At 39.6% G+C, this 13,178-nt stretch overlaps 1 protein-coding gene across 1 annotated transcript in view; it reads left to right on the top strand.

The window, feature by feature from the left end:
* ARMC3 (armadillo repeat containing 3) overlaps positions 1–11,624 on the top strand; it is a 36,638-nt gene extending 25,014 nt beyond the window's left edge. Inside the window, exons 7-9 of the mRNA XM_031554042.1 lie at positions 3,183–3,374; positions 6,326–6,488; positions 7,970–11,624. Of these exons, the coding sequence (XP_031409902.1) occupies positions 3,183–3,374; positions 6,326–6,488; positions 7,970–8,179 (565 nt within the window). The 3' untranslated portion in view covers positions 8,180–11,624. The remainder of the gene's footprint in view (positions 1–3,182; positions 3,375–6,325; positions 6,489–7,969) is intronic.
* The last annotated feature ends 1,554 nt before the right edge of the window (positions 11,625–13,178 follow it).

The following is a 13,178-nucleotide window of genomic DNA, read 5'->3' as shown; positions in this document are numbered from 1 at the left end:
TGACAAGATAATGTGTGTGTTAATTTCTGTGTGAGGGCACCCTTGGGTAGTTACTTTTTAATATACAAGGGCTGCTCCAAACGTAATACCTCCTATTTTGTAATGTTGGCCCACAGTGTGAGAAGTGAATGTTGGTGCTATGGCAGTAGAGGCTGAACCTTCTTGCCAATATCCTATTCCAGATGACAGCGGAGGGGCAGTTCGACAAAATGGTGTCTGACTTGAAAGGATACATGAAGCAAAGGTGTGGAATTGAATTCCTCCAAATGGAAAAAAAATTGCACACACAAATGTTCATTGATGCTTGCTGAATGTTTCTGGAGACCAAAACATTAATGTGAGCCCAGTGAGTCAATGGGTGATACATTTCAGCAGTGGTGACAGTGACGTGAGAGACAAACCACGTTCTGGGCAGCGATGCAGACTTTTGTGAGCACAGCATGCAGGCTCTTGTTCATTGCTGGTGAAAATGCATAGCTAATGATGGTGACTATACTGAAAAATAGTGTTTTATAGCTGAGAATTTTCTCTATCTGTGCTCTTCATATCTGTTGTAGTTTCCACGGAAGTATGCAGGAGGCATTACTTTTGGAGTGTCCAATGTAATTTGTGTCAATTACACAGTAAATAACTGCACTGTTAGCAATCTTAACTCTTGTGGAAAGCAGAAATTTTCATTTAGGAAATAACAAATGCCTGGCTCAATTTCCCAATAGTAAACTTGTATGGATACGAAGACTTCTTTCTTCAAGTATAAAATAATTGCTTTTGAATGTCATAATCAAGTTGCATGATTTATAACCCCATTGTCATTCATTTTGAATCCATAATTCATACATCATTATTACTATTAATTTGTGAGATATATGGAAGTTACTTGAAGGTCAGTGGCTGACTCCAAGTCTTAAACGTGCTTATACTTTTTTCTACATATTTTTTTTCCTTTGATCATACATTTCTGTTCAACATTATTTTGCGAAGTACCACTGAACACAGTTTAAAACCACTGTTTTTGAAAAGTGATACTGGTTTATATAAACTGTAGTTGAAAGCTAAGAGAAAGGAGAATTATAGTTGTCTGCTGGAAGTGTTTGAATTAGATGTAGAGAAAGTGACTAGCTGATAGTTTGACATGTATTTGCATAGACAGATAGCAACATTTTTGATCAAACAGTTGCATATCTGATATATACACTGACTGAACTAAAATGTTAACTTTAGTGTAGACTGATAAACGTGTATCTCTTGCATGCTATATACTTATAGAGCATTCAAGAAAATACTTTCAAATGCTCGTATTTACTCCTTTTTGAAAGACAGGCAAGAGATTTTATTGTGCACAAAAGAAAAAATAGGAACAATTGCTGTTCTTTGGTAGCAATATAGTGCATTGGCTGCTGTCTACCTCATGCTGGCTCTCTGATATTCTACAGGACATTCGTACTGAACTTGCAACAGGAATCCTAGCAGCTTGAAAACTATTTACCATGGTTAATTCTCCTCTGCAGTAGTGCTTTGCATTTGTAGCATGTCATAAAATCGTAGAATGGCTCGGGCTGGGAGGGACTCCAAGAATCATCAGGTTCCAGCCCCCCTTCCACAGGCAGGGCTACCAACCTCCAGATCTGGCATTAGAGCAGGTTGCCCAGGGCCCATCCAACCTGGTCTTGAACACCTCCAGGGATGGGGCATCCACATCCCTGGCAGCCTGTGCCAGCATCTCACCACTCTCTCTGTGAAGAACTTCATCATGAGCAGTAAGGCAATTTTCAGAAATAGGAGTGGGTTTTTTTCCCCTGATGTCATAATTCTCATAATAAAATGGGGATAAAAAAAAAGGATACGAAAAGGTTAGTAGAAGCCTACTGCAACAGTCGCTGTTCATTTTACAGCCTTCAACTGTAAGGCACAGTTCCTTACAAGGCAAATTTTTAGACAGATATAATGGACTGTTGAGGAACAGGATAGAGACAAATGTAGAAGAGTTAAAACAGCCACTTCACCAAGGAACAGAATGGAGTCGTACCTCCAGGAAATAAGCAGCAAAAAAACAAACCAGTAAAAGAAGGGCACCCTTCTATCGAGTTTTTTCTTCCTGAAAAAGTGGGATGAAGGAGAATAAAAGTGATCTAACCGTCATTTGAGTAAAAGGGATTGTGCTCCTCTTGTAGCACAATCACTTGGCACACTTCTCACTGGGAAGAGAAAGTTTTAAGAGGATAAAGGGGAGGAGCAGGAAAAAAAACGCAGTCAAAGAGCAAGAAATATGTTATCTATAGATGTCTATTATTTTGAAAACCTGCTAAATCAGATACTGGACAGGTGAGAGTTCCCTTTAATGAGTTATTCTTAAGCGTAATACCTAAGCGCGTAAATTGAGTAGTAGCTGTTTGTTCTACTATTATAAGGATCCCTGGCTATAGGGTCAAAATAGATAACAAAAACAGTTTGCCTGCTTTTTTAGAGTGTAAGTGTAATTAATAACTGGAACAGTTTAAGACAGTGGTGAATTTTCTATATTTTGAAGATTAAATCCTAATTGGTTGTCCTTCTAAAAAATGTGCGTTTTTGAAACCTATGAAAAGGACTTTTTGTGAATATGATAAATCTTAATAAGTAAAAATTGAAAAATATTGTGAACGCAAATTGCTTGAATTAGGCTACTGATAATGGTAAATGCCTTTCTGCTTTGTACAATGCCTTCTTAAGTCTTAAGAGTGCCATTCATTGTAAAAAAATTTTAAGAATAATTTGAAGAGCATACAGTAATTATATTGTACCCTGAAGCTCACTCTCTTGTGGCCCTTTGTTTCTTTTCTTTTTCTTCCAAGAATGATGACAGTATTATGGATTAAAAAAAAAAAAAAATAGAAATGAAAGGAATTTTGTCATATTTCCCAGTAGAATTACTCAAGACGCATGCTGAAAAAAGACATAATGCTTATAAAACACAAGTTCTATGCATTCCCACAAATAAAAAATCCTAAAATGTCTGATTCTATGGACCTTAATAATAGCCCCAGTGAGATGCTGATTTTTGCAGTTCCTACAGAACTTGTGAAATGCACAGTGTTTTATCTGAGCAAAGCAAGCATTTCATTTAGTCTTCTGCTAGTTGGTTATGGGACCTGTTCAGGATAACAGTACTCTAAATTAATGTATTTTTTTTTCTTCTGTGTAAGAAAAGGGAAAGGGAAGAAAGAGGAAAAAATGAAAGGAGTTGAGATTATATCTGAAGTCCAGGATGAAATAAATCCAGAAGATGCACAGTGGCAACCACCGCCTGACTTCATGTTAATGGATTATATTAATGATGCTTCTAAAACAATTCTACCACTCACTACTACTCGGGAGCAGGTTGTGGCTCTTGCACAGTGAGTACCTAATTGTATTTCCATAAATAATGCAAATAAGTTGATTTGGTAAAATAAGTTTTCTTTTCATGGGACAACTTTTTCAAGTTTGTTCTTTTTCCCACCCATAATTGGAATCAAAAACAGCTTTAGCCTGGTATTTTAATATGATTTTTTATTTTAAGTTTATTATTTTAAATTTATTATTTTATTATATAATTTAAAATTTATTATTTTATTATAATTAGTTTAAAGTACTTAAAGTATCATTTGCAACAAAGGGGTATAATTTTCTCATTCTGAAAATACTCATGCTGGCAGCTTCAGGTTTTTGGCATTTATACATCTGTACTGAGCCTTTCCATTGAGCATTTCTGATAAATCAGGATTTCCAGCGTTTTATTGTAAACTTTTTCTGTTCGTTCTCCATATGAATGCACAATGAAGACTGTCTTTAAAGTATTTAAAATATTTTAATTCTGAGAATTTTCTTTTATTAGAGAGCTTGTTTCATGAAATATATCCCCTCTCATTCTTCTTCACACTGCACATATTTTGTGGTAATACAGATGACCCTTATTCCTAATTGTCATCTTGGCTGTGATAATGCCCTGAAGGTTGTTGAACAGCAATCAAATGTTAGCAGAGTAACTAATGTTTTTCCCCCCCTGGATTTTAAAGCAAACAACTAGAAAGAGGCATTACTGCCATTATTTTCTCACTGCTACAGGGATATGACCCAGCCCAAAAATTGCTGTGAACATTCTGTTGACTCCAGTGGGTTTTGAATGAGGGTTAAAAAAACAGACCCAAATGCAAACATTCTGTGTTCTGCAAGAGAAGGTCCAGATTCCCAGGAGATGCCCTTTTAATTCCCTATATGTAGAACTTCGTGCAATTGCCGCTGTCTATGCATGCGCCCAGTTAGTGGGATGTAACCATTGCAAAAAAAAAAAGTCTGTAATTAACCAAACATTATCAGTGAAGAAAAAACTGCACAATAGTTGAGACTGCTGCAACTTATGTCTGTTCCTTGCCTTAGGATCTTTCTTGCTCTGTAAGTTTAGAAATTGCTCGGGGTAAGAACTCTCTTGTATTTTGTTTTCTATAGCAAAAGCACAGAACATTTTTAAAAGGAGTTTCCAGGTGCTACTATAATTAACATCCTGATGATTTAATAGTGCCAGAACATTGCAATGATGTGTGTACAGACACATGTTATCACTGTGTGATTCATTAGTAGCACTGGCCACTCAGCCTAGGCACCAATCACTGTCATCTCCAAGCAGTGTGTTTTCTTTCATCTTCTCCTTAGTTTAACCTTTACTATCTTAACAGTTTCCTGGAGAGTTTGGCGTCAGATCCCACTGAGTCTCAAAATTTGTTTTTTTCTTTCTACTAACCTCATTTTTAATGAAGCGGTCTGCTATGATATGAGGAACGTCTTCTCTGTTGATTGCAAAATTAGACAAGATGGGTATTCATCCTTAACTATCCAGCTGTGTATAAACTACACCGTCTTTCTCAAGGTGGAACTCATGAAATATTCCTTCAAATCCGCTCTTCAGACATACAGATGAAATATTTGCAAATACACAACCTGGTGAAACGATTATCAGGAACTGAAGTAGAATGTTTTCTGCAGGGATTTATATTCATAAGCTGCATTTTCTGTGTGTGCCTGGGTAGCATGTGCTGAATTGTCAGGCAAGGAGGAGGCAGCTGCAGGAGCCCAGGCACATCCATGCTGTGTTTGCTGGCAGGAAACCGGCGTGGGTTAGGGAATGCACCATGGTACTGGCTGCCTCCTTTTAAACAAGTGCAGCACATCTTTGTGCACGTGCAGGAGTGGTGTGCATGTAAGCTCAGGGGCCTTTGCTCCCTTTATTTAGAGCTGGCCGTAGGCAAGAGCAGCACAAGAGATTATTTTGGACCCCTTTGCTTCTTCAGGCTCACACTGTAATTCCCAGCTTCACAATACCACATCCAGTCTGCTCAGCAGTAACTCCTGTGCTGCTGCTACCTGCACCTCCCTAGGCCCTGGATTTTGAGAAATAAGACCCCTTGAATTGTTTTGCATGCATGTGAGAATAGAACCTGTTTGCATAGGTTAACTATGGAGGAAGTGATGCAAAAGTTTGCTCCCGGTCTGAGGTAGTGGCTGTCGTGTCAGCGCTGCAGCACCTTGTTCAGAGTTACAGCCCTCAATAATACCCAGGCTTTTAACTGAGGACACTGAGAGGAACAAGGGTCTGTGCATAGAGGAGCTGGGGCAGAGGGGAGGTGAAAATGTGTGTGAGAGGAGGTAGGGACGTACAAATCAGAGTTGGATCCTATTTGTGCACAGTCACCCAGAAGACATTCTCTTGGCAGTGTCTGCATAGCTTGTGGGTTCTGATTTTCTTTCTTTCTTTAAACTATTGTTTATTTAAGGGTAAAGACAACCTCCTGCCCAAATGTTGGCTTTGGCATAAGAAAACACACGTAGAGATTGAGGTACCTTTTCTGGATGTAGTTACTTTCCATGTTGGGAATGTTGTCTATGACTTTATTTTTGTCACATTCTCATGCTTTAATTAAAATTTCAAACAAACACTAGGGCTGGAGATTGTACTACATTACTCAGGTCATTGTTTATCTGCAGAGATGAACATTAGTTTCTGAACTATTTACTCAGTGATTTCAGTTTTGATGAGGATGTTCTCTGAGTATTTGGTGCCCACGCTAGACCTCTCCAGAAAGACTGCTGGCAGCTTTCACTTTGGTCTGTGATATTTATGTTTACAGTTATGTTTAACTGTAGCTAATATTAAATTAAAAAAAAAGAAGCTACCAAATAAAACAATAACAGCATTCAGAGCAACAGTATTAGAGTTGTATATATCATTCTCGTATTGCTTCTGTACCTTCCATTTTGTGATAAATTCAAGAGGCATTGTAGGTTTAATTGATCCTGGTGTGCATTGGAACAGGTTTGTTGCAGACAAAATGGGTGGTGCAATTGAAAGAGACAAACTACACGATTTCAGCTGGGAACTACACATAAGTGAAATAGAATTTGAACTGAAATCCAACATTGTGCCTATTGGGAAAGTTAAAAAAGGAACATTTTACCACAGGGCTTTACTTTTCAAGGTATGTTAACATTTACTTTACAACATAATGTTATTTTTGCTAAATGAATATTAAAACTAGAGTATACTTGCATCAGTGTAATCTAGTATTTATATTAATGTAATATCTTGTGTATATGTTTAAGTCTACAGAAGTGTATACATATTTTACTGGCAAAATGGATTTCCCAGTGAACGAAAGCCAGCATTGCTTCTTTTTGTAAACATTCTTTTTCTCATTAAATTGTCTTAAGTGATATCAGCAGAACACTTGATAAATGGCAAAAAGTCAAGATATTTGTTTGGTAGTCAAAACATTTTATATTTTCTGTAAACTGTAAAATGTTGAATTATGCAGTTTCCTGGGGGATTTTTGGATGCTGTAAATGTAAATATGTTGAGACAATTTCTATTCATTATCTGTCCAGTATTCTGTGACAATGTATAACAGCTTTTATGTTCCAGTTGCTTAGACTAGAAAGCTTTGTTTCTTCCTCTGTCTTCATGTCAGCCTGTTTAGCCGTGCTCTCCTTTTTCCTTGGCTATTGGGTAGCTGGCCTCTTCTCCTTGGATGAAAAGAGAAGAAGGGCTTAGACACTAACTAGGAAATAGTATAGAGGAGAAGGAGTACAATGCAAAATACATGACATTCATGGGAGAGAAAGTTCCTGACATACGTTGTGGAGGTATGAAAGAAGAAATTAATTGTGCTGAAGCAGTACTGAAGTTCTCTTACCCTCCACTGTCCTCTCACCATTATGTTTCCAAAGAAACATTTCTAGGGACAAATCCTCTCTCTTAAAGCCTCTGCAATCTCAGTATGGGATATCTTTCTTTGTAAAAAGTAAAAATCTTTCAGGATTTTATTTCTTCACAGCAGATGCATTCTAAAAAAGTGGGTGTTTTTGTATCTGGAAGCCCTTGCAGCACTGCTGGGGACAACGTAGAGCTGAGGCCATGGAGGTGTTCTATCTAGTTCACCTCATGTTCCATTGCTTCATACACTGAAGGTGCTGAAGAGCAAAGAGCATGCTTTGGAGTGAAGCAGCAACCCTAAATTTAATACTGATAAAAATGTTACCTTTCTACACTTAAATAGTGCATACAAAGTATACAAGGTACATCTATCATTACTTGTATTAATGGTTCTTCAGAATATTGTGCTGAACAGAGTCTTCCAGGAAGAATACCTTTCAGCACAGTGTGGATACTGTTCTTCATTTGAGATCTGAAAGACCGGCTGATGCGTGAATATGTTGGTGTCTGAGAAGAGTAAAAATGAATAGTTTTTATGCAGTGCATAGAATGTGGTAGAAACAGCATCTATAAGCAGTCTGTGTAAGCACAACCAACAGTAAATATTTGCAGTTTGGAAACACCACAGATATTTACACAGTCTGTATCAAGAAAGCTCTTTATGGTATTTCTTCTCTTTTTAAGCATCACTTGCTATCACATAAGCTAATTGTATTAAATGATTAACACCTTTTCTTTCTCTTTTAGGTGATAGCAGACAGACTTGGAATTGGCTGTAGTTTAGTTCGTGGCGAGTATAACAGAGGTTGGAATGAAGTTAAATTGGTTGATGACTCTCCTCAAGGAGTAACTGGGCTTCTGCTTCCTCCTCAAGAGTATATTGTAGATCTAATGTTTGTGCCAGGCTTTCTGATGAAACAAGAAAGCGTAGAGGCTGATCAGTACAAATATATTTAATCACACCCAAATTTCTCAAAAATAAGCATTTTAAGATGATTACATGCTATTATTTATGAAACAAAAGGGGGTTGCAGTCCAAAGAAAAAATATGTATTTCTACAGACATTTGCTGAAAGACGCTCTTCATTTTCTGAGAATTCACTTTAGATATCTGCATTTGGTATGTGGTTCTAAACATAGAATTAAACATATTTTACATAACCAACCTCAGTTCTTAGAAATTAGGTAGGGAGTGGAGACTATTAATGTTGATACTATATTAAGACTAAAACTAAAATTTAGTAGATCAAGAATATTTGATATATTGTGCTTATTAAATAGGTTTAAATTATTTCCAAACTACATTTTTTTTTTCCTTATGGTTCTTCAACAGTGTACTTTCTGCCTCTGGGGAAAACATTCCATTTATATTTCTTGGAACTTGCTATAATTATGGATAATATATTCTATGTAAAATTAAATACTGTTTGTCCTGGCACAGAGAAAAGAGATGATAAATTAGTGCTTGCAATCTCCCTTTAATTTCTAACTGTAAGGATTCTGTGATTTCTACCTTTCTAATGAATGTGAACCAGCAAAGCAGGAGACTGAAGGCTGGTGGTGTTGTCAGTGGGATTTTGATATGAGAGGACTTAATGCCTTGACCCTGCACACTTCTCTGTGTTTGCTTGTTCTGCATGTATAGAGACTGTTACGGCAAATAGGATTCTAAGTGGATAATTTCAGTCTTTTTAGATCAGTTTGCTGGCTCATAGACATTTCTGAGGGGTGCTTCTGTAGCTACACCTAGCTACTGAAAAAGATTCTTCTATTTTCCCCAAAGTATATGCAGAGGCAGCACGGATTGTTGGCAGCAGCATACCAGTGTTTCCATGCTTCCCCTCTGTCACCCTTGGTCTCTGGTCAGTAGTTGAGCATCCAGGTTAATTTCCACTTGTTTTATCTTTATGTTAGCAAGGGACAACTGCTGTCTAATTCACGGAATTAATGCATTTCAGATAGTTTCTGATTTTACTAATTCACCAGTAGCTCCTCTGCATGAATCTGAGCCTCTTCTATTATGTGACTCCCTTCTCCAAAAATCCAACTTGTTATCACCACAGTGTCAAAATGGAGGCTGTGCAGAGGCAGCAGGCTTTTACTGGCTAGTGTGCCAACTTGGTTAAAATAGAGAAGTGCATTAATACACTCATTATATTCATAGCTCTCGTGGTAGTTTTTACAAAGCCATCTTCCCCCACAACTCACTGCAGTACCTGTTTTCTTCAGAAAACTTGAAAATAAGCAAAAAATTCCCCAGGCAATGCAAAACCCCAAAACAGCATGTATAGAAACCCTTGTATATGCCATCACAGCAAAGCAGAAGAATAAAGGAGGGCAAAAGTCTATCTGCCCAAGTCGCCTATCTCCAGAAATGATCGATAAAGCAAAGGTTAAGAACACGGCACAAATACACTTCTGCATTTCCAGAGCAGTTTGCAGTTCAGGGGCTGTGCCTGACGCAGATGTCACCAAGGGGAGGATCACAGGGCTCTGCTCCAGCACCTTTCCATGGGCTTTGCTAGACTGCTGTGTGGCTGTGGGGTGTGATTGTTTCCTGCTCTTTACCAGTATGGCCATTAGAGCAGAACTTTGCTGATAAATGAAAAGCTCTTTAGACCTCTTAATGAGCTAATTATTTTTCTATTATAAAAATGCTACCTCTGACACTGAAAGATATCAAGTATTTTGGGATGACTACCTGGCCTTCCTTGTCCGCTATCACCAGGCAGGATTCACACTTCAGATACGGGTGGTGTATGTGCAGCAGTGCCAGCAATGTGGGGGCAAAAATGCGCTCGTGTGTGTCTTTGACCTATAAAAATGTTATTTGTAGGACATAGCAGGAACTCATGTGTTGGAGGCTCAGTGAGCTAGTAAAAGCTTCTTTCTCATTATGGAGGGAGCCTATTTGCATGCTAATTAACCAGCCTGCTCTTCCAGCTCATTGATGTTTCACTGACATGCTGAGATGCCATCTATGGAAACTGTGTGCAAAGCAGAACCAAAGACAGCTCCTGCTTGAAGCTGAATAAATGCTGAGGGACATTTATTTAAGGCAAATGGCAGGCTGGAAGGTCTGACCTCCCCGGGCTGGGCAGCCGCAGCCAAAGGCCTGTTTTAGACTATGAGACAAAAAGCTCACAGCTCTTTAGTAAAAGACTCTCCTAAAAAGTGCAGAGCTGTTTGGTTGTGCAGCCTTTTCTAGTCTTCCAAAATCTGCCTACTGCTTCCCATCGCTCCCTTGTGACTGCTGCAGAAAACTGCCGGATACAACAGATTCCTATATGAATTCCATAGCATGCAACATATTCCCCTTTGCGATGCTAGCATCGCGCAGGCTTGCTCCAGAGCACTGTGCTGCCTTCCTGTGGAGCAGGAGCTGCTCCAGGGAGCCCACACCCTGCTGCAGTGGGCCGAGCACTGGCACACCAGAGAGCTCCCAGCCTGCAGGCCCTGCTCTCTGCTGCTCTGTTCTTCTTTCTCGTGCTATCTCCATGAGACGTCCCTAAACTATCCCATTGTTTATGATATTAGCTTATTGTGTTAACCTATGTCCTTCAACAAATGAGCAGCTCTTTCTAGTTATAAAAGGATATAAGGTTTTGGTGGTAGGAAAAAAAATCACCAAAAAGTGTAATAGCAATGGAGTGTATTAAATTCCTTTTTAATTCAACTTCTCTGCACAGGAAGCTTTTAGTGACAGAGCTTGAAAGAAGAGTTCTTAAAGGCCAAGTGTCAAAAGGATATTCTAGAGTCAAAAGGATTTTCAAAATGTCATTAATTTTAATTGGCATTAGGGAACAAATTAGAAAGGATATAGGTGGAGTTCTGCTCTGTGATACAAGAGATTTCGTTAATGACATCTAATATCTAAAGTTGAAAAAGTAGTATGTTTTCTGATAAATAGGCTCTCTTCAGACACAACTTACCTGTGGTTGATTGCTGCTGTCATACAGCCTCTTCTCCAAGATAACAGCAATAGAATGAGAGGGAATGGCCTTAAGTTGCACCAAGTGAGGTTCAGATTGGATGGTAGGGAAAGTTCCTTCTCAGTAAGAGTGGTGATGCATTGGCACTGGCTGCCCGGGGAGGTGGTGGAGTCACTGTCCCTGGTGGTGTTCAAGAACTGTGTAGATGTGGCACTGAGGGATGTGGCTAGTGGGTGTGGTGAGAGTGGGGTGGAATTGGACTAGGTGATCTTGGTGGTTTTTTCAGCCCTGATGGTTCTATGATTCTGTGATTCTATCTGTGAATCCCTCAAGCAATCTTTCCAGTCAGAACGACTTATCACACTGCTCCACTCTCTGACACAGTTCTCTGTAGATATTCTGGAGATATTCAAGTCTTGCCTGGACGCCTACCTGTGCGACCTGGTGTAGGGAACCTGCTTTGGCATGGGGGTTGGTCTCGATGATCTCTAGAGGTCCCTTCCAACCCCTACAATTCTGTGATTCTGAGATTCTTATTTCTCAAATAACAAATGCACTTAAGGAAATCACAATCTGTTACTAGATAGCTGGAAAAAAAAAGAAAGTTTTCCAAAGCTCAGGGCCAAACAACTCATTTTGAGATACTCCCGTCTTCCTGACCGAAGGAACCTGACCACCATGTGCTGTGAATTGGTCCTTCTTGGTAGATTGGTTCCTGCGCAGTGGCAATGGGCACTCAGCCCCTGCTCTTGCAAGCCAGCAGCACTAAGGTGGAGGTGAGTGAGCAGCACAAAACCAGGGAATGGCTCCATGCATCTTCAGTGAGTCAAGGGGTTTCACTGTGAATTGGAGGAAATGAAGAGTTTTAGGGTATTTTTCATCAGCTTTGTTTTGTGCTTCTCCTGATTAGAAAATGCATTACAAGTATGTCTTTTGGGGATCATCTGAGAGAGAAGGAAAGGTTTGTAACAGCATTTATGTGAATCCCAGATTTAACGATACAACCAAATGAATGAGAGGGAACGAAGCCTGTTCTGGTGAGCCCCGTTCCTCAGGAGCTGCCACTCACCAGGGAGGAAGAGAGCTGTTGTTGGGGAACACAGCCCACTGGAGGGAGGAGCAGAGCTTACCCTGCTCCTCAATCATTTCTATTTCACTTTTTTATGATGCAGTCGCGAATTAGTTCTTTCTGCATTTGTAATTAGAGAGTAGAGCAGATGGTCAGGGTTTAGTTCAGGGCGATAAATCCATTAAGATAACCTACAGGAAGCTGCTGCTGCAGCAGTTGCCAAATAATTACTTGATGTTTTGTTCAGGCTTTGGGCACTGGGTGGAAGGGGAAGCAGCATGGTTTTTTACTGCCTGAGCTACAAGGGATGAGAAAACACACGCATGGCTGTGGGGAATGTGTTATTCCTGGCCATGCGGCTCAAGAAGGATGAGTGGGAATGGACTCAAGTTGCACCAGTGGTGGTTCAGGTTGGCTATTAGGAAAATCTTCTCTGAAAGAGTGGTGAAGTACTGGAATGGGCTGTCCACAGAGGTGGTGGAGTTACCATCTCTAGAGGTGTTTTAAAAAAAAAAGGGTAGATGTAGTATTAAGGGATATGGTCTAGTGGGCACTGTTGGTGGTAGGTAGACAGTTGGACAAGATGATTTTAAAGGTCTTTTTCAACCTTCATGCTTGTATGATTCTATGAACGAAAACCGTGTAAGCATGGATTTGGGTTTGCGGAAGGATATTTGTGTGATTTCTGCACCTTAGAGCTCCCTGCCTGGCTGGATGGTGACACTCCACTTGTCTCCAGAGCTGGTAGCTGAGGCAGAGCTGGGCTGGGACATGATCAGAGCTGTGATGGACATAAGCACTCTGTGCACCACTTTAAGTAGACACTGAGCTTTCTGGGAGGGACCCATTCTTCAGCTCAGTGTGTCCATGCACCACAGTCAGAAGGCATTTGTAGCAATAAGCCAGCTGAATCACAGTTTGGGGATAATTTACTTTAAATTTTACATACTGTTGC

The sequence above is a fragment of the Meleagris gallopavo genome, chromosome 6 (assembly GCF_000146605.3).
Source record: "Meleagris gallopavo isolate NT-WF06-2002-E0010 breed Aviagen turkey brand Nicholas breeding stock chromosome 6, Turkey_5.1, whole genome shotgun sequence".
Classification (NCBI taxonomy): Eukaryota; Metazoa; Chordata; class Aves; order Galliformes; family Phasianidae; genus Meleagris; species Meleagris gallopavo.
Note: the sequence above shows the minus strand (reverse complement) of the source record. Positions and strands in the feature narration are given on the sequence as shown.